Genomic DNA, 22,882 nt, shown 5'->3' with positions numbered 1-22,882 from the left:
TAGTCCGACGCCACAGTACACAGGCGGTTGAGCCGCACCCAGGCCTTGCTTGGCAAAAGCATTCCGGTTGAGTGGGTTGGCTGGTGTTGGAGATGAAACGTTGGAGTCTTGAGAAGTTCTTCTTTCACTTCGAGCTCCATTGGTGGTCCGTCCAGGTAGTAGCCGCACTGATGGATTAATCTTCAACGGTTTTCATCAGGAGCTGTACGGCACGTACAAATAGGTTGTCTTGACTTCAGTCGCCGGGGTTGCTCTCTCACAGACTCGTAGAGACTTGAGTGGAGCAAGTAGTTAGGGTTCATAGCGTGGCAAGAAAGAGACAGCATGGCTTCTTCACGACGAAGCTCAGCTGGTTGGATGCCTGCAAGGACAGAGAGATCGTCCAATGGTGTAGCTCGCAGGCATCCTGTCACGATACGCAAGGCGTCGTTTATGGCAGTGTCAATTTGGTGCCAGTGAGCATTGCGAATCCAAACAGGTGCACAGTATTCTGTTGAAGCGTGAACTAGCGCAATGGTGGCATTGTGCAGGGTGTCAACCCCGGCTCCCCAACATGAGCTGATCAGATGCCTTAGAAAATCTGTGCGTGTTAAAAATCTTTTTTGCGTAGTGACTCCAAATGTTGGTGGTAAGTGAGCGACCTGTCCAGAACTACCTCTAGGGCCTAGACATTTAAGGTTTGGGCTGAAGGACAGGGTTTTTTCATCAGTGTTGATCTAACGGTCCTTGGATTAAAGTGTTATCAATCGACATCATATGACCGACTTTTCCAGTTACCTGAGTTTTTTTTACTAAATCTCTCCTCACCATTGTGCCTGTAGACTCAGTATCACTTAAAACTTTTACTTCTTTGTCTCCAACGGGCTTGACCCGTTAATAACATGGTTATCTGAATAGCCCACGTCGGCTTCTCGAACTTTGCTATTGCAGCATGTTGTTCAAATCTTAGTAAATAGCTATCTAATTTATCTTTTCCATTGACGAGCGGTGGCCAATCTGGTCGTCTAACTTGTGCCATAGGAACACTTTCACCACTGTCACCACATACACAGTCATGGATCGCTCACCGATATCCAGTTTCTCGCTTTCCAAGTCTAATCTTAATTTTTCTAATTCACGCTGTGCTCTCTTTTCTTCAGCTTCTGCTTTCGTTTATGCTCTTTTCTTTTCTGCTACCCTCTCAAGATGCGCTCTTTTCTCTTCAGCCTCTAGCTGAGTTCCTTTCTCTTCAACTTCTAGTTTACGTTGAGCTCTTTTCTCTTCAGCTTCACGTTAAGCTCTTTTCTCTTCAGCCTCTAGTTCACGTTGAGCTCTTTTCTCTTCAACTTCAACATAAGGTCTTTTCTCTTCAGCCTCTAGTTCAGCTTTCCTTATTTCACGAGCAGCTCTTCTTTCTTCTCTTTCGTCAGGTTTTCGCTGAGATTTTTGGTCCATTGTCCTGCAATATTCTTCTATCAGAAACCGCGACTTCTCATCGCTATTCAGACCCATTTGTTCAGCCAAGCTCTGTAACTTTTCAATGTACTCAGTTTTGACAATATCCCACATTTTGATTGCTTGTTACTGATTTATTTAAATGTATCTTCAGTTTGATATCCCGGACGAGGCCCCAGCAGAATATCACGATTTCTTCTAGTTCTTACACGTAAAGAGACTTTGAAAAGATTGATGACGTAGTTTATTGGGATATCAAACATTGAACAATCAAATAAATGGTCGAATAGTTCTACTTGTGTGATGATAGATGAAAATTTTTACATACACGAATGGTTTACCACTTCCAGCGCATAAAGAAATCAAATTCTGAACAGCAATTGTCTTCATCGATTTTAAAATAAATATACCTTATTATCTGCAACAGCGGCTTTACAATTGGCGATAACTTCCACTTTTCCAATCTATTCAAAATCGGCTGGAACTCTACAATCGTCTTCAATATACTTTTCATTACAACTTCTAATCTTCATAATACACAACTCTAATAATAACTGTAATCAAATCACACGGCTATTTGTAACAGGTGTGCTTGGACCAGAAGCTTCCAGAGACTAGGGTAATATTCCATCACAAGAATTCATTCTTCTGGTCAACTAGTCTAAGTAGTTTCCAGAATGTCACGTACACAAAAACTTTCTAGAAACAGATTTCACAATAACAGATTGTCTAACTAAAGGATGGAGGCGTGGGTTCGAATCCCACTTCTGACACCATACCGTACACGAAATCCTTGAGCTCTAGAATACGCTTCCAATATTACAGTTAGGCCTACTATCGGTCAGTAATCGTTGAAACACCACAACAGAAATACGCAATAAAATAGTTCACCCATTCTAGAAAAAACAATGTAGCTAATTACCGCCGAGCAACGCATATTGATTGTGACAGTGAGAATGTAGCTTATAGCCAGTGTTGGGCGCGATAACTCATTTTTCAGTTAAGCGATAACGATAATCGATAAACGAAAAATGCCTAAAGCGATAACGATAATTGATAAATCAAAAAAAAGTTAAGCGATAACGATAAACGATAAATTATCGCCGATAATGTCCGATAACGATAATTTTTTTTCGTGATTAGCGCTGCCCCATCCCATGCAGCACGAACTGTTTTCATCAACATGACGAAAAATCGAACATAATGTACCGTAAAGGGACAAAACTTTTTGTAAGTTATGCATGAATAGAATCGCAACAGCGGCAGTAGGTATCGAATCTTCAACCTCTTGATCCAGAATCAAACCACTGAGGTAACCGCCGTGCTTATAATTATACCATCAGATACCAGTTGGATGCTTTTATCAATTGAGTTACACTGCCGCTTACGTGCAGTAGGCAAAATAATTAAATCAAATGAAAATACCATAAAAAATTCCAAACTTTGTATTTTGCTTTCTACGGGCTGTTTACAGCAAAGTCAGCAATAATTGAAAAAATTCCAAAAAACGCAAAATGCTTGAAAATTTATCAGTAATCTTAACCGTTATTGGTAGTAAAAATGTGCATACTGTAAAATCCATCAAGCTTGTCAAATTAGTCGTGTTTGTTCAAGAACAATAACATAATTATCGTAATTTACTGATAATTTCAGATAAATTTTTCTGTTTTCTTTGTGAACACCATCATTAAAGCAATGGCAGAACGCTGAGTTGTTGAGATAAGAATTACAATATAGGCACTGTATTATTAGTGTGAATAAAAATATTTGATTGAGCGTTGGCTATGTCGCATAGGTAAATCGTCGTCGTATCCAGGCTTACGCCCGGTGGTTGAAGATTTAGATTAAGTGGAAGGGAAGGCAAGGAAGCCAATCTTCATGTCCACCTTCAGGCATGCCTTTAAGTGTCCTGCCAAAGACAGTGTCCTGCCCTTTCGATTGTCGTTCCAGCGCTCTCACCACTCGGCTATGCAGCATAGGTAAATGAGAAAGGTATTTAGCATAATATACTGTATTATACTGTAATATACTGTAATAAACTGTATTTAGCATAATTTTACCACGCAACTCGATGCGCAACTGTATGCTCATGAGCGGTGTCGAACCGGCGCCCTTTCGATTGCCGTTCCAGCGCTCTCACCACTCGGCTATGCAGCATAGGTAAATGAGAAAGGTTATAGTCTACTGTATTTAGCATAATTTTACCACGCAACTCGATGCGCCTATTGTCATGCAAAAACTACTACAAGATGCAAAAAGTGTGATGTCGGTCTGCATGTCAAATGCTTCAAGCAATATCATATTCTGCAATGACTTGTTTCAGTGATGGTGGCGCGAAAGACCATGTTTCCGATGTAAAAGCGGCCTCGTATTGCGACACTTTCATAAACCACTTGCCAATTTCTTTCGCTTCGCTTCAAAGGAATATGTATGGCCTGTGCGCTTACATTTTAATTGTAAAATTCACTCGCGATTGCCGATTGCAGCCAAACAACAAGAGACTTGTTGCATGCATGTCATTGCATTGCAATTTGCAACTCTAAAAATTATTGTGTTGTCAGGGCCGTCGCTGCAGGGGGCGTGCCCCTCCCATGACAACGACCTGTGCACACACACTTCAGGCACTGAAGAAGAACTGATTTTAATTTTAGTTTCATGAACTAGGTGGCTAGTAAAAATATTACTTTTCATGTTCTTTCCACTTGTGTGTTGATCCGAAATAAAATTTATCGGCGATTAATTATCGGCGATAATCAAATATTGCCTTTGGCGATAACGATAAACGATAACTGAAAAAATAATTAAGCGATAACGATAAGCGATAAAAATTTATCGCCGATAATGCCCATCACTGGTTATAGCTGAGTAGTGAATGCCCTGGTATGACAGTTAAAAAGGCGCCGGTTCGACACCGCTCAAAAATATACAGCTTTGTGGTAGGACACATAAAGGCATGCTTGAAGGTGAACACGAAGATAGACTTTTTTGTCTTCCATCCACTTAGCCTAATCTAAACTCCAATCACCGGGTGTAGTAGGCCTGGTCGCCTGGATGCCACAAAAAAAAAGATAATAACTGAGCGTAAAAAGAGGATCTAGCAGAGTCATTACATCCCTGACTACGGTCACCAGGAACAGTTTAGAGGGGTATGAAAAAGTGTGCATCGCTTTCCGAACAACGTGGATCAACCGAACGCCCAAATAATGAAAGCCTGGACGTCGGCAACGCAATGCTGAAACTCATTTGGCAAGAATTAGTCTATTTGACAATGGGAATTGTGTGACCAATGGTGCTCTCATTGAACGTCTTTGAAAATTCCATAAAAAAAACTTGTAGCTGCAGACTTTCAGAAAGTACCATAGGCTAAGCGTTTTTATGTCCTTAATAATTTCGAGATATTCAATAACAAAATAATTCGAATTTTAGGCTTGAAATTATTGTAAACCGATATAATCTATTTCTGTTTACAGTAAAAGACGAATCATAACTTTTAATTGTACTGATACATCTAATTCTATTGCTGCTGAGCTTGCAAACTTGAACTACATTATCATCACAGTTGCATAGAAAATTCCCACCCTACTCCAACCATTATATTTAAGATTTCATTTTTTCATTAATCGACCATAACCGGAATTTGCTTTCCCGCAAAGCCTCTTACAGTTCAAAATGATAATCCTTATGCATGTGTTATTAAATGTAAAGTAAATGCAATGCTTCAGGATAGGCAGATTTTAATCTATGTTCAACATATAAAAGCTAATAGCTTAGATTTTATGCATTAATGAGCTTGCACTCTGATTAATTTTTTCAGGTCCATCAAAATGAGCAGCAGGGTTAAGCAAGTGCATAGTTGCAGCAAATGTCACCGTTTCAACTTAAACCATATATGTTTCAATCAATTCAACGTTGCAATCAATCTTGATGTTCTCTGTATTGGTAAGCCATTGTATCATGACATCAGCAAACAGATTGAAAGAGGTTGATTCTGAACACTGCAGAAAGCAATGATTGGAACGTTAGCGAGCAGTTGAAACAAAAGGGTTGAAGTAGGAGCAGGAAAATCTTTGCCGATCTAACTTCTAAAGTACATGAAGAGATACGAGTAGGCCTGTAGATATTAACTATGTCTTATCTGTCTATTGATGGTAGTGGCAACGATTTGTTATTGTTTTAAATTTTATCGAAATGAGAATACGTCGAAGAAGATTGTGGGAAAGAAAACAGTAATATTGGATACAGTACGCCTACTACTATCATGTAGAAGAAAATAGCTTGATGTAGTTGTTTTTGCAAAAATCGCACAAAATAACGTTTCGATTAATATCATAGTTTCTTCACCATTAACTGTCGTCTTAGAACTGTGACGGGACCTCAGTTTTGTCAGGTTAACCATGCATTAGGCTTTACGGGTTTTGAAAACACTAATTATTGAAATTAGCGTACAATTTCTATTATATCACGAAGACAAAGTAGGCTACTGAGCATTCAACTCACCAATAGACCTATGTAGCCGACGCCATAAACTTCGAAAAAAAAACTTTTTTGAATCAATAGGGTACGCAGAAAACATTTACGAAAAGGAGTTGAAAAAAAGTCAGGTTAAACAGAACAATGGCAACCTACTTTTACTTCACGGCAGAAACAGAAATGGGCTTATAAAAGGTTACATAACACTGGTCTAGTAGGAATTTTTACAGGACAAAGTTACAATCATTTCCACGTAAATTCGATGCGCGGAGCTCAAATCTGAAATCAGAATTTCGCCATCACGTCAGGATTTTATGATAATCCACTTGTCTTTTTGTTCTTTTTCTAGCAAATTACAAATATTTTATAGTTTTCAATTGCTTATTGTCTCCAACATTGTATTTATGACGTAACAATTGTGTTAGCATTGTAATGTAAAAGTTGTAATTGTTTGAGAGAATACATTGGGTATTTCGACTTTGTGACATCACAACATGTCATAATTGACTGCTAGTTGCACGTCCCTTTCAAGGTGTTATACCATCTGGGGACTATGTCATTGATTAAAAGATGTTCTAGTTGAAAAAAAACGTTTCGTATTATAAACTTTTCAACAGAAACGAAATAACTAAATTCACCTAAATCAAACCTCATTGAAAAGCCAAAAGGGCCAAGTTAAAATTAAAGCAAACATGGTCCCAATACACGGCGAAAGCAGTAGCCTACTAAAAATTAGACTCGCCACCAGTTAAAAATAGCCGGTTATTCAAACGAGTGGTTCGCTTGGATGGACAGACAAACTTGGCTTTAACGTTAAACATTAAATGCACGCAAAATTGCGAGTTATCAGCCGAATGTAGATGAAGGGAAGTTAAATTATATGAAAAGGCATGCAATATACTGAATTCAACAACTTTCATAAACAGGTATGCAGTGATATGCTATGAGCGTGGAATTTCAGCAACGTACCTACAACTTAATTAAACTCCGCATTGCCAAATGATAAATTGAAAATACAGCCCATCTACCAAAGCTTATGGGTAAGCTAGCACAACAAAACATACGATGCCGTACACTGTGAAAGTCGGATGAATTAAAACGTCAGTTCTATAGTTTCAAACCTTTTAGCTTTGCCTCTTTGCTACTACGAGGTGTGTTGATATGGGTTGACCCCCCGAGAATAAAAATTTTGTTTGCAGACACTCACATAAATATCATTATCCTTAAAATTAGTAAAAGTCTGCACAATCAAAACAGAAAACCTTTATTCCACTGATTTTGAACTTATTGACTTCAGCTGACAAGGAAACTTTAAAAGAGGAAAAACAATCAAAATCTTCATGTGACCTAAAGAAGATAATGATGTCATAAATGCGTTTGTAAATACTTGGTTGGTTGTTTGTTTTAAGAAACACCAACTTTTTCATTGACGTCTTCTTGGAATGCCACTGCAATTTCTTGTACGAGATTGCATTTGAAGTTTCAAAACAAAACAGTTTGAAATGTAGGAACGGCATAATTAAGTGAGGTGTACAAGAATAACCTCAAATATCAGACTGAAATAAAAATATCAGACTCAGACTGAAATAGAAATATAAAAGACAAATATCAAAATTGCAGAATCGACTGCAGGAGTGCAGGTGCCATATTTTTTTGACCGTTGATTTATGCCATTTCAGAACAACAAACCACCACGTGGTAAGCTCGTCAAAAAGAATCTAGAAAGCCGACTCCTGTCCTATTGTTACGTCACAATGATAAGTATTGTTGCTCCAGTGTCAAACACAGGTGTTTTGAATAGGCTGACAAGTGCTAGGTGGGTGCAGAGTGTTTAGACTAGCACAAATGAAAGATTTCGTACAGATGAGTTAAAGAAAGCAATATCAGCGATTAGATTGGATAGGTTCTGCAAGCATTAATATTTGATTATGACATGAATGATTTTGTTTTCTGATAGAAGACTAGAGATCACTTTGTGATGTCATAACAAAACTATTGTGCTGTAACAATGGTTGCTACAAAGCTAAATAAAAGTGGTGTCAGTTTTCGACCTCCCTAAATCATTATCCTACTGTAAAAGAAAAGCGAGCAGTTGCAGTGTTAACATAAACAAATCTGAAAAGTGGAAAATGCAGACAGTTACCAGACAGATTGTCGATGCTCAGGGACATATTTGACTCAATTTCAAACGATTTATTACATAAAATGTTTCTTAATAAAGACGTCGGGATTTTTTTTTCCAATACCCCAAACGAGGCTGTTCGAAACGACTTTTTTTATGTAAGTTGATTCCAAATGAAATTCTTCCCCCCGGAAGTTCTATTACAAAAGAAACAACACGCGATCAAGACAATGGAAATTTTTTGGAACTTTTTATCACTCGTAAAACTAAACAATTAGTAACTGTTCGCAAAACCTCTTGCAACACAACAAATCTTGAATTGACTGATGCTTCTGCGTTCTGAATATTCTTGTTTGTTTCGGTTTCGTGTCTTTGAATTTACTGAGCTAACGTCTACAGTAAAAATGTTAACCTAAAACAAAAAGAATTGAAGGTAGTTTATGTCAAAATAAAATATTCGAAAAATGCGAAGAAGTTTTGTTTCAAACAGTTCTACTCTAACATCTGTTCAATTGCTGCTACAGAGGTTTCACAAATACAAACTAGGTTAAATTTGTCACAAAGTCACTCAGTTGCTTAGTTCTGGTTTGCTATCAAGCTGTGTCCGTTCGTAGCTGAACCTAAATCGCTAAACAAGCCCTGGTGGACCTTTAGAGCTTTTAAATAAAAGTTGACCTTGAAACAACTAAATTGCTTTGAAATTATTTCGCTAGCTTATTCTTTTTAAACGGATCACTTGAAAGCCGCCTGTTTGTTTTGTCACAACTTTGCGTTTAGAAATCAGAGTTGGCGATTTGATTGAAAGGTTGACTACATTCAAGTAAGTTCATCGTTGTTTGTTTCTCTGCATTGTCTAATAACTAGTGCAATATCAAGTTCAATTTTTTTAGACTAAGCTAATGAGTGTTATTAGTTTTATTACCAAAGACGACAACTCAATTGCATGAAGCTTATCAACATCCCATCCAGGTAAAGTTCTGCTTTTACACTCTTTCACCGTCCATGAATGCTGAAACAATGTAAAAAGTTACAACCGTTGCTAAATCGGATAGTGAGGGCTTTGGGAAGCCCTTGTAGGAAAGGTGGTAGGTTAAGAACAGGAGTCAAGTTTATGAATTTTGTACGGTTAATAAATTGACCGTTGAAAGTTACAAAAGTCAGGACTCTGATGCTACTCGTTATTGATTGCTAAACTATTGCAAGCAATTGCTGTGGCAATGATGTGGTCTACAAGATTTTGCACACTACATTAATGGAGGGTATCGTGACCTGGCAATGTGCTCCAGTTTTTCACATGGTGTTCTCTCAAGGCTGGTTCGTCTGCAGACGTTGAATTAATGTAAAAATAGCGGATTTTGCTGTCTGAGGTCTGTACCCAGCTGGCATAATCTGTTCTTTTTAATGTAATGAGCACGGATTTTTGCTAGCTGGGAAGCTCAGTTTGCGACTATGGCACTTTAGAGTTGTCAAAACCCAGACAAGTATCAACCGTTTTTTTACATTGAATCAGTGTAAAACACGTTTGATTTGCTGCCTGACGGCAGAATGATTCTGCATTGAGATTATCTGGTGACTGGAAGGATTTAAAAGGTAAATTACTTTTCGTCAAATGTGTTCATTGGAAACGATGAATGTTTTAAAATCATTGCAGTTATACTGAGATTATACAGTTAATATCACGATATGGACGTCTTTTGTTTACTTTCCAACACGTATCCACACATAGTCTCTTTATTGGAACGTAGCCTATGTTATATCAAGGTTGGTTTGGCTAGGAACTGAGAGTATGTCATGTTAAGATCGGTAAATTAACGATAACGTTAACCACAACAAGAAAGTGTGGAAATTGAAGAAGTTATTGTTTTAGCATTTCATGGGAGCCTGGTTAGCTATCGATAAGTTGCGTAAAGTACAGTTTTTGAAAAGTGTTTTGTATTATTTAAGGATATAGGCTGCTAAATCATTTAAGTCATAAACTTGTGGATGTGTCTTCACATGAAGTATTATATGTGATACCTCAGTATAATATGGTAGATTAAACAATGTATACATTATGCTCCCCTAAAAAAGAACAAGACACAAACATTGAATATGATAAGCGTTCAGGTGGTTTCGAGGACCTACAGGCTGTTGTTCTGGTGTACTGGACATCGCTGGTCTCCGGATGACGGAATGGCCCGTCTCGGTGAGTCCGATTCGGTGAGTCCGATCCCTTAACGGGGGATTTTTTCAATTTTTTTTTTTAAATTAGTACCGTAGCCTAATTATCATTGCCGTTTTAGGGTTAGGGGTTAGAGGTTAGGAACTCACCGAATCGTACTTACCGAATAGTAGCAGACCCCCGGATGAAGGCGTGGGTTCGAATCCCACTTCCGACAGCATGTTGTGTTAGTCTCGAATGGATCACAAACACCTCAGGCCACCACTCACGTAGCATTCGTGGTGTCGTCCAACAACAGGAGTGCGCACAGTGACACGCGTAATTACCATTGCATCGCATAGTGAAACTGTTCACCAGGCTTTTGATAAATAAAGTGACTTGCATTCTTCTGGTGACCATCAGGAGGTAATCTAGTAGCCTACAGTCACCAGAAGAACGCAAGTCACTTTATTTATCGCGTTGCATTATGATTTTACACTACAATTTCGGCAGAATAGTTGATGTGTGTAAGAAAAGTTATTTAAAATTAATGTTACGCATTGGTTTTATCACACTACGTTTGATAACGAGTGTTTCTTGATCAGTTTATTTCACCAAAACCTCAATCGCCTGATGAATTTTTAGTTTGTTGTACTGTATATAAATTTGCTAAACCACTGCATTTGACTGATGGCTAGCGGAACCTCCCAGGCGGCCACACAAGATGGCGACGTTCCGTTAGATCCTGGGTAAGTTTTGTGACGTTGAATTCTTGAAATTTTGGGTGGATAGAGTAAGTCTGATAGTGATGCAAACTTTCGTCTTACTTTGAGAATTCTTTATCTGAATTTCTTTATTTTCTGTATAGTACTTGCTGTTTCTCTCTTTGTAATTTACATTAGTCGTCTCAAATGAGTCTCCTAGAAGCCAGTATTTGCGAACTGAGCAAATGGCAGTTGAACAAGTGACAATACTGAGCGAGCAACATTTCGGCAAGTGGTTGAAATTGGCAAATGATGAAACTGAGCATGTAACAACTGAGCAATCCGAAACGACATATCACAAGTTAACAAACTCAATTTATCAAGCGATGACCAAGCAAGTCCCATGCTAGCTGACTTGACAGTAGCTGAAATGTACTTGCTGAGTTCAAGTACTTGCTGAGTTGTCGCATGCCAAATGGTCCAACGACCTCTCAAATTGCAATGGGAAGTTGTATATGCTACAAAGTATGACAAAGATATATTCTATAAACTGTGGCCAGTTGAAAAGATATTAAATTAATGTGGCAACTTGTTGCATGTGACAAGCTGTTCACACATTCTCTTCTACAAAAATATTCATAGTCCACTTTGAAAATCTTTTTTTTAAGACTTGAAAGAAAACTGTACTGTCACTTACTGTACGTCACCAAACAACTAACCATTCCGAAGAATAAAGATATAAAGCTAAATCAATTCGAAAAATGAAAATCTAAAGCAATCGAAATCAACTTTCTTTCATTACACTGATTCTTAAGAACAAAACTGTTGGCATTTGTCTGCACTTAAGCAATACCTTATTAAACGTTTACTTTTAAATCATAAAAAACGAGTTTTAAAGTCAAATAATTTTCATTTCCTGTGGAGCTACATGTGCTTGAGAGCTTGCTGATCTTTTTGTTTTCACTTGTTGAACCTAAGGAATATAGTTCAGTTTGTATCCTTTGTGGATCCTTCTCTTGCTTCATCGGCCAATCCAACAGACGTTTGTAGGTGCAACCTCCTCTTTTTTATACTTTTAATTGGCTTGGATTTTTGAAGTTGTACTGAGCTTACTAAATTAGACCAGTCTGCAACCCAAGCGAATTAAGAAACATTTTCCTGATGGGTTCTTGTCACACAAGGTCGCTTTAAAGCTCTTAATTTTTCTCCTTTATTAAAACTTTCAAATATTAGGTGTCATTATCAGAATGTGGAAGAAACATGCCTGAATTGATAATAAAAACGAAATTGAAAGAGTTTATAATTGGCGTCACAGATGATCACGCATGATGAACTGTTGTAGAAGAAATAGAATGCACTGGAACTTAGCAATGTATAAAAAAGTTGTTTAAAATACTTCCTATTGTTTGTTACAGCAAAGTAGTGTGCAGACTTTGTATGCTATCCCCGAGAGTTTCAGTATATTTTAATTTGTTATGGTACTCGAATTCGTAACGCCAGGTAAATGGTGTCGCTCTCATATTAGAGCCTTTCAATGCAACCACAACCGTAACAACGGGGTATTGGGATCCGAGTGTGACGCAACTTTTCATGAATTTCAGAAAAATGTTTATTGGGGGACTAAGTTGGCAGACGACGGCAGGTAAGCAATGTTTGTCGAAGTTAAACCGTGTGGATTACTTGATTCGATGACCAAACAAGTTGTTGAGACTCCAATTTTGCTGGAAAAACTATCACGTAATTCTTTCAGCGATGTGTGCTTACCGAGTTGCTTAATCACACGGTGAAGAGACATCACGCCACACTCAACTTACAGCTGACTTGGCAAGCTGAAATTTGGGAGATCAAACTCGAGTATTGCAATGTGTCGCCATTTACTGTGTTATTTTTAAAAACTCGTATGGTTTTGCTCACAGAAGGCCTCAAGGACTACTTCAGTCGTTTTGGAGAGGTAGCAGATGCGATGGTCATGAGAGATCCAACCACGAAACGTTCTCGGTGAGTTACTGTCATCTCGCAGTTGATGATGCGTCATTATCATATGTGGAAATAACGTAAAAATGGAATGTTATATTTAAAACAATATCCTATGTTTGTTTGGAGTGTGGTGGCGCATTGGTTTTACAGTCATGTTTCAACAGCACTTGACAGCTTTCTATCTTCAAATTGCTCAATAGCCTACACTGCTGTATTCGTATTGCAAACATCTCCTTTCGTTAGGAAAGCTTGGAACAGCGTGGATGTAGATGATTGGTTTGTACGTTTTGTTACCATGGTTTCCATAACAAAGAATATTACAGCGTTGTGTGTCTTAAATTTCACATTCAACTACAAAAAATATTTTAATCTAATTATACACAAAGCGGGGCCAGCGACTAATTCAAACTTATTGTCCTGATAGCTAGAGTCTTCGATAGCGGTTCTTTGTACAGGGCAGAATACTTTCTACCTTGATTATAATTATTTACGCTTTAAAGAAAATTAAGTCCGTCACCAAGCTGATACATTCAGAAGTTGAATCGCACAGTAACTTGGCATAACATTGCTCAATTAAATTTTCAAGGTGAAACGTGATTTCTTTTGCTGTAAATATCCACTCCTAGATGGAGCTGTGGAGTTGTGTTGTAGAAAATGTCGGATCGATTCGTGTTTATTTAATATTTGGTCTTATTGGATGTCTCAACAACCGGGATGCATAATAATCATTCAATAATATATTTTCATTAACTTTGGTAGAACAAAAATAAGCTACATTGCCGTGCATTTAGTACGAAGGAGAACATTTTTTTAATGAAAGATTTTAAGAACTTTTTGAATAATAATATTTTGTCATTTTATCCAAAATGAACCAAACGTAAAAGTAACTAAAAATATTAAAACTAAAAGAAGATATAAACAATAACAATAATCCAGTTGCTGCCTCCGTCTTGACTTGAGCTGTCAATTGCTTTGTGATTGTTTGATTGTGTGCAATGCTGTGAACTAACCCACAGACTACTAACACGAACTAACTGTTGGTTTCTTTCCTATATTGCTGTGTGGACCCGCATAATCGCTTGAAGGCGTCTTCTTTATTCACCTTATGATAGGGGCTTCGGCTTCGTAACATACAACGACGCCAAAGACGTAGAGAAGGTGCTTACGAGCAGCCGCCACACCCTCGACCAGAAGCCGGTTAGTAGACTTCGCTTTATTGTCAGAGTTGTAAGTGGGTCATGTATTTTATATCCAAACCTGAGCTATACCTGAAATTTTAAGCCAAAGCCAAATCTAACTAACAATTTGGCGTCTACTGATTGTGCATTGGCATCCCTGTCTTTTAACTCCTTGTAACAGATAGGCTACGGCGCAAATTTGTTTTACACTCTAACCTGGCCTAACTTACAATTCTGACTATCGTCATTTATTTTATATTCTAGTGGAGTAGTTTCCGATTAAAATTCAAGTACAAAGAAGTTGTTTTAAAGTTTATCGCTGACAATATTGCATATTTGTCAGAGCAGGGTTTTTTACTCACGTTTTTTTATAATTTCACCCAATTTTCAACCATTCAACGTTAGTGAAGAAGAAGCGTTCTTCCCGGCCGTCAGCACAAACTTATCATTCAACATTAGCTTATTGCACGTTTTATTTCTTTGATTGAAAATGAAACGCTGCCAACATTTCTGGGTGTACACTTCTTTTGAATTGATAGACTCAGTTGTAACGTTTAGGAAGCACAGGGATGCATGAGAATTGCTGCTATGGATACCTTAAAATACTGCATTCTTTTCATATAAATTTATATGTTGTCATATTTTTTACAGCCGTTACTGAACATTTATAGCATAGCGATCTATATACAGTTATACACAGGTTTTGACTGCTTGCAAACTGGAGGCTCGACTGAAGGCCGATGTAATTTTGATTTAATTGCTTTATACCTCTTTGAAATGATAGTTTTGAGAATTCATATTGCCAAAGTGTGATCACTGAATCTCAAAACACTGCAAAACTCTTAATATTACGTTCAATTTTCCAGTGTTGCCAGACTTTTTTTGGATTTCCAGCATAAGTGCCAAAATCTACTCCGTTATTTGAATGGTAACAATAGCACAGAAGTAACTCAAAACCTCACAAAATATACACAAAGACTATATTTATAAATTAATACTCAAAATATCAAATTAAACAAGCAATTTTGGCTACTATAACAGATCGGCCTTCAGTCAAATATTAAGTTGTGCGGTGTCGTACAGGTCGCCAAGGTTTATATCATAGCTCTTTTTTGTATCTGCAAGAAAGACCAAATAATCAAGTATTGTATGTTTAACTATTTCAACGTTTTTGGGGAACCGTAAGAGGTAGTTTGTAAATACAAATGAACAATTTTATGTTCAGAAAGACTGAACGATTGATTTTATACGTCGTATCCGATAAAACAATCCCACCTAATAAACCCAATTGAGGCCACGTGTGGCTACAATGCGGGCAACTACATTGGTTTCGCACCTATGTGTTACTCCATGGAATGTGATATTAACTTTACCATGCCGCGCTTGTCTTGAATGTAGCGTTCCCGTAACAATACCACCTATAATACCATTCAACGTCTGTAGTTGAACGATACCACGTCTGTAGTCGTTGAATTAATGTAAAAAACGACTGATTTGCTGTTGGGGTAGTAGGCTATCAGTTTATTACGGACAAAACATGATTATGCTATAGATTGAGTTTCGCTTTTAGCAGCATGATCGTTGCATACTTCACAATGTAAACTTTAGTCTAACGTTACCATGTCACAACCCAAACAGCAAACCAGTCGCTTCTTACATTGTATGTAAAAAAAACGTCAGGTTTGCTGTCTGGGAACCACGCCACATTTAAATCACGCATTATGAACGTGCTGTGTTCTGGGAAACTTATCTGAGGGAATCCTGACCACTGTCGTATCTTTTTCAGATCGACCCTAAGATTGCAGTTCCCCGCAAAGTACAAACTAAGGTGAGAATATGTTAACTGGCAATGTTCGTAAGTGCAAAACGACACGTGTATCAGAACAGATTTCATCTTTAGAGTAGTTTCTTTTAGTGTCTAACTTTCCAAACTCACCAGATGAAATTTTTCGCCTTACTGGATGTGATCGATGACGTGTTATGTAGATTTCAAAGATCGCCCAAATTAGGAATTGTTCTGAGTTGCGCTATTGCATGTCTTAAATGCTTTTTGCAAACTAAATTATCTATACTGTATGTTTTTACATGTGTTATAGCATGGCACCATGTGGTATAGCATGGCCACCTATCTTTAGGCAGCCATGTGTATAGGCAGTGTATAGATACTGCATAGTGCTCGTGACGTTTAGCATATGAGCTGCCTCTAAAGCTGAAGGCAGGCGCGGATTTATGGGGGGGGCCCAGGGGGCCCGGGCCCCCCCCAAAATTTTGTGAAAAATTGTATGTTTCCGCATCAAATGGTTTGATATGCTTCTAAACAGCTGATATTAGTCCCTCGGCATCACAATTGATGAAAATGGTTGTTTTAATGTCTATTTTCTAGCATATCGTATATGTCGTAGTATCATTGTTCATATCTGTTTAGCTTTTTCTTTCTTTTTAATTGATTTTCAAATTTTCTGGCCCCCCCCCCGAAAAAAACTCTTAGATTCGCGCCTGGCTGAAGGACACATTTTATGACACCACCGAGTACAAAGTGTCGTCTTTCTTGGTCAATACCACTCTGCTATAAATGAGGATATAAAATCGTTTGCGTCATGTATCTTTCCGTTTGTAAACATACAAATTTTGAAATTTTGCTAACCTAGTCATACAAGGCGCTAAGAAAGAGCATGCTACTGTCGTTACATAGTTACATTTATAGGCATTCAACTGACGTTGGTACTTCCGCAAACGCGTGAACGACTGTCAGTTGAGAAATATGGCTTATATTCCATTAGACTTCTATATTGCGAAAACAAACGTATTTTCACTCGTACTCTGCCTCTGACGTTTGGATCTGACACTTCCACACGCTCCTCAACATGTATCTGCGTGTATGACCCCATTGCATGGACGTCAGACTTGTGTAGGCGAGTATAGCTCTGAATAACAGATCACCACGACTGTATCATCTTTCGTCCTTAAGTGGATCACAAGGTCTGCGTGTTCTCAATGATGAGACTAAAGACTAGCTGCTTTCTACTAATCTCCCAATGCAATCCTGAAAAAAGCCAACTGCTCGGGATGGTGAAAGGACAGACTCTCAAGTTGAAAGAAACTGCTTGGATGGGTTATTCCAGGGGTGTGCAACGTGCGGCCCGCGCGCCAAATGCGGCCCGCGAAGAAAAAATGTATGGTCACATAAAAGGCTTTATGAACAAATTACGACTTCGGAAAGCTCACATACAGATAGGAAATCTTTTCTACTTTCCAACTTTGAGAGACTATGGAATGCATCCTGAGAAGAAACCTAAATTTGAAAAATTGTTTTAAGAAGTTTGTCTCGTTTCAAGGACTTCAAATCTCATGAAATAGGCCTATTTGTTTGGTATATTCTCTTCGCCATTCGATACAGATATTGACAAAGCACCAGCTGATATCCAACTTGAACTGATTGATCTTCAAGAGAAAACGGATTTGAAAGCAAAGCATTTAAAAATGAATCTTGGCGATTTTTACCGAAAACATCTCAACCAAGATGACTTTCCACATTTGAAAAAGTTCATGGCTTCAAAAATGACTCTTTTTGGCTCAACGTATTTGTGCGAACAATTTTTTTTCTAAAATGGGCGTCATGAAATCTCCCTATCGATCGGTTCCGACAGACGAACACTTGGAAAATGGACTTCGCATTGCGAGCACTTCCATTAAAGTAAATTTGGAAAAAGCCGTCGGGAAAAAAAGCCAGCTGCAAACTTCTCACTGAACTCGTTTAAAGACAGTGTGACAATAAATTTGAATAGCAGTTTTCTTCAGAAATTTATGTGTTTTAACTTATTATTTCTGCAAGGAGATAAACCCTAATAATGCCATAAGAATAACAAAAAAACTATTTTTTTGTGCTTGCAACTACTAGAAATCATATCAGCGTATGTTAAATAAACGTGCGGCCCGCGGTTTCACCCAGTTATTTATATCTGGCCCTCCTGTAGTAAAGGTTGCACACTCCTGGGTTATTCAATCTTTCTCTTTTTGATCATAGTTACAATTCTATCCAAAACTCGTTCACAGTAATACTGAGGATAATAATAATAATAGCAATATTTATAAGATAAGCTAATCAAGGAAGAATGTCGACTTATAATAAAAGCAAGTGAAGAGAGACACTTGTTTATTTCGTGTACGGCAGTTGAGAAACCATTTTAGAACAAGCAACGCTTCAACTCTGGGCGTGTGCAGCTTCTCAATGCAGTATGAGGACAGCACACTACTCAGCGAAATGGGAAGATACCTCACTGGCACTAACACTATATTTGCAAGCGGAAACTTCTGTTTGTCAATATTTGTGCTACGCTATAACCTGCCAGGGATAAAAAAGAAAGTAGGCTAGTAGCTAAACAAGGCAAAAAACTTACAAGACAATAAACGGGTAAAGGTAAAAAGAAAACGTTGAAACGTGCATCAGCGCCCAACTTTGTGCACGAAGAAATCGTAAGATCAGACAGCGCTAGTTCGGCTCTCAGGGTATGCGAAAGCCGGTTACCGAGGTTGACAGGGTGAAGTTTCCAACTGTTGAAATGTTATTGTCTGTACGTTAATTCGTTCACTAGGTGCCTGGGAATGAAGGGCAATGATCACTAAATTGTGCTTTTCAATCGCACACCCTGAGAGCCGAACTAGCGCTGTCTGATCTTACGATTTCTTCGTGCACAAAGTTGGGCGCTGATGCACGTTTCAATGTTTTCTTTTTACCTTTACCCGTTTATTGTCTTGTAAGTTTTTTGCCTTGTTTAGCTACTAGCCTACTTTCTTTTTTATCCCTGGCAGGTTGAATGAAAAATAAAGTAATAAAATAGCATAACAAACCTGTAGTTCCATATGCTTTCATTGTGGCATGATTGGTTTCATGTTGAATTCTCTTCAAGAGATTAATTATTTAAAAACGAGTTGCTACTGGTGTATTACAACATTATCTGTTTTTACTCAGAAGAGAAATAGCCTGTGTTCGAACTCAGAACCTGTGTCGGGTTGAGTTATCGATTAATTCGGACCAGCAATAGACTTCACTTGGTCATCATCCACTTATGCGCATTTGCTGCGCACCAGCGACATCAAACGTTACACTGAATCTTTTATTCAGTTTTCACTAATTACCGTTAATGAGATGTGGTAGGAACTTAGCCGACCTGTTGCTTACGCAAACAATGAAACACAATAAGATGACTAACTGGTTGTCAAATTTTCTTAATGGACTATGAGAAAGATTTAGTTCTAACATTAATTAAACGTCAACAAATGTTGTTTTATAGACAAGGTTTGTCGAATTTTCTCTCACAACGTTACATGTTGCCATAATATTGTAATATACAAGCCAACGTTGTTCACAAGAAACAGAAACCAAACTGCGAGGACGTTAGAAAATTAGTAATGTAAAAGAACTCCTTTCGAGGTAAAAGAGACACCCACTGATGTTCGTACAGGACAAAGGATATTTTCACCCACGTGGTTGTGCAAGGGGTGAAACTAGACACTTTATTATCCCACATTAGCATTTGGGTTAAATTTTGTTGATAATGGAAACTTAACAAAGAGACGGAAATAACCTGTAGAAGTCTAATTCTCTTGACTGGTGCTGAATATAAGGCCCCAGCACAGAGGTGAGTGACCTGTAAGCGTGAAAGGGGTTAGGCTTGCAAAGGACTGTACAAGCACATTAGTGTTAGGTGGGCAGGCAGTGGCTTACAGGCTTGGTAATGCTGGATGAAAATACGTTAACATGTGAATTTTCATTATTGTTTTATAAAAGTTAATTTGATAGACATCAACTTTAACAGAACCTCATCAAGCTGACACTGGGCAACTTGTAGTTTAAAAGCATCTTTAACAACTCCTTTTTTAAATCACCTTAACTTTATGATTGCCGTTAGAATTTACTGAGATGCAAGTGGTTTGAGCGCTTTGCAGTTGAGAGGTTTCGCTGCGCTATCTTCGCACCATCCTGCTAAGTGATAATTTTGATTGTCTTCGTTTATTTATTTTATTTTTTTTGAAATTTTGGAGTCACCCATCGATCCAAAATTTTCTATGGCCATCAACTGTTGAACAATGACAACGGTAGCCGACCATAGAAAGCATAACGACTGAAATCTACGACGATTTCAATAAGGCCGTGAGCAACTGAGCATGCTAAAGCAAATAACATCGAGCACACAAAACTTAATTCATCATTTTCCATTCAAATCATTCGCTGTCTTCACAATGATGATTTTATTCAACATCAATCTACGTAACTTGATTGTACAAACGGTTGACCTCCTGAACTGTGCTAGGATATTCCTTGCACTTTCCCCAATAGTTTAGGTCTTTGGTTTGCGCAATCTATCATGGCGACACTATCCAGGTGAAAAATCAGACGTTTTCGTCATTTTTACCTCACAAACTGCCATGGTGACGTCAAGGAAAATGAATTGTCATTTTTTATTTGTTAATCGAGGCGGCGCAGAGTCATTAATTCAAAAGTTGGTCTTAAGAAATACGTTATGATTCAAAGCATAGGGCGTGTTAGCCTCACATAATGGCCTTTTTCGAGCCTTCGTGTTGATTCTATTTGTGCTGCGAAACGCTAAGCTGGACGTGAAGCCCTTATCGCGTTATGCTGCGTGAATGCCTTTGGACAAACAAGGAGTGCTGTTTGAATAACAGCCATCAATGGAGTCAGTCAAAAAACGTCAAACTATTATCACGTAGAACTTGCCAGTCGTTCATTGCTTTCACTTCACAGGAACTTTCAGCATCTTTGTAGTTCGTTAAAACTTTACCATCAGGTGAGCGTCGGTTAAGATCGTTCGTGACTATATGTACAAGTTGGGTCCAATTAACCCCCAGTCTGCAGTTTATCACCAGTAAACAGGTGGATTCTTCTTGAGTAGTGCAGAAAATACGCACATTTAAATGAGAGATGACTGAAGCTTTCCAAATGTAAGCAGAAACGCAGACGAGAAATCCTGTCAAGAATAAAGTTTTCTATCCAGATAGAGCAAGATATCCGGATAGTTTTGCGATTTATGATATATTTCCCTCGCGTTGGTCAACGTTGCCAGGTGTACTGTAGTTATTGAAACAATTTGGAATATCACTGGCGGAAGCCGTGCGATAGTTCTAAACGGAAACGTCGAATTTTGTGTTGCTGACAATTTTTCAAGCTGTTTAGTTTAAAATTTTGTACTGTCCACAATATCAATGAAAAGATAAACAGACATAACCCAGCAACAACACTACATTTAACATTATAAAAACAAAAAACAATAAGCTAACGTTTTCGGCTAGTCATACAGCCCATTTCAAGCCTATAAGAAAAACATTTTTAAAAGAAGTACTAAAGAATAATACACTATCACAACAAAATATGGACAAATCTAAACATTTGAGAAACTTGCTTAACTAGCTCACACATACCGATAACTGAAAATTACGCAACACAACGGGTCAAGTATTAGAGAGATGAAATTAATTAATTGTTCAGAAAAGGACTCAGCAGTATTCTGCTAATGTATAATGTTAAATGTAGTGTTGTTGCTGGGTTATGTCTGTTTATCGATGAAACGATTCCATAACCAACAGTTTTATTTGAATATGTCACACAAGTATTGAAAAACTAACCGGGTGTAAAATATAAGAAATGTCAACTTAGTAAACCGCTTTGTTCAAATTGATCGCTTATCATTTTATGTTGGCTTGATGTGAACCATTTTTTTTACTACATATTAACAAAATCAACCGACTTGCAGCTAAGTATGAAATTTCACACACACGATCTGAAAATCGCATATTGGTTAATACGCTTGATAAACTTACGTTAGATCAACGTGAAATTCCGACGTTGTTATTCATTCTAAGCACTTATTACTACGCAATATGTAATTACACAGTATATTTGTAAAAGGTGGAGGTTACTGGCTGTGTTAGCTTTCCACCCTGTCATTAAGTGATAACTTGATAGCCAAGTCTCGTCAGAGATTTCAAATCGACTTCTAGCAGCTATTTGTCGTCAGTGCAGGGAAAAATAAAATAAAGAAACGTCAAAGTTTAGCTAATTTTGCTGAGTCCTCTTCAACTTTAGTGAAACACTCGATACTGTGTGAATGATGCTAGAAAAACTAATTAACAAAAAGCTTACCAATGTTGTGTCGGTTTGAGCTGAAAATGATTTATTTTATGTTGTTTCAACGTCCCATAACCCTGATCTTTAATTGGAGTTTCACCCATCAAGGCTTCATGAGCCACGTCACAATGTTGTCGCTGGTTTGTTTTAACGTTTGCTCGTTCTGAATGAAAGGTTCACCGCAAACGAGAGCAATATCGCGCGAATCGCTATTTCTGAAATTGTGACAAGACAAGTAGTTAGATACACAGAGAGGTACATGCGTGATGACTTTCGTCGCACAAAATTGCTTTTGCCTACGACTGCGGCCAACGAAGCATAGCGTAGGCGCTTTTATGATATTGGGTTGCCATAAGCTTGCGAATATAAAATTTCTATTATTTGAAGTTTGTTGGGTTTGTCCTGGATGCGACGGTTTAAGACTGGGCTATTCAGAACAGAACAAAAGAACAACGGCTTTTCAGTGAAGCGGCCACGTGTTAGTATTTAGTCGAAATCAGTCACAAACCCAGATCACATCAGTTACAGTCAAGGAAAAAAACTTTGTGCATAAGGCTACTGGCTAGTCTAAAACGTGTTAAAGGGACTCAGATTTTCAGATAGTGAACTCAGACGAAGTTATATTTTATCGCTAAGCGTTCTAACTTGTATGTCAGAGAAAAAGTGAAACGAGACGGTAATCCAGATCCACTCATACAGTAAAACAATTGAGAT

At 38.0% G+C, this 22,882-nt stretch overlaps 1 protein-coding gene across 2 annotated transcripts in view; it reads left to right on the top strand.

Annotated features, from left to right (window-relative positions):
• Positions 1-12,833: 12,833 nt before the first annotated feature.
• LOC145771990 (RNA-binding protein Musashi homolog 1-like) overlaps positions 12,834-22,882 on the top strand; it is a 31,406-nt gene continuing 21,357 nt past the window's right edge. For both annotated transcript variants that reach the window (XM_082583786.1, XM_082583784.1), the window contains exons 1-3: positions 12,834-12,868; positions 13,960-14,044; positions 15,812-15,853. In XM_082583786.1, the coding sequence (XP_082439912.1) occupies positions 12,834-12,868; positions 13,960-14,044; positions 15,812-15,853 (162 nt within the window). The remainder of the gene's footprint in view (positions 12,869-13,959; positions 14,045-15,811; positions 15,854-22,882) is intronic.

Source organism: Aplidium turbinatum, chromosome 6 (genome assembly GCF_918807975.1).
Source record: "Aplidium turbinatum chromosome 6, kaAplTurb1.1, whole genome shotgun sequence".
Classification (NCBI taxonomy): Eukaryota; Metazoa; Chordata; class Ascidiacea; order Aplousobranchia; family Polyclinidae; genus Aplidium; species Aplidium turbinatum.
The sequence above is the reverse complement of the archived record's forward strand: the minus strand, read 5'-3'. Positions and strand labels throughout refer to the sequence as shown.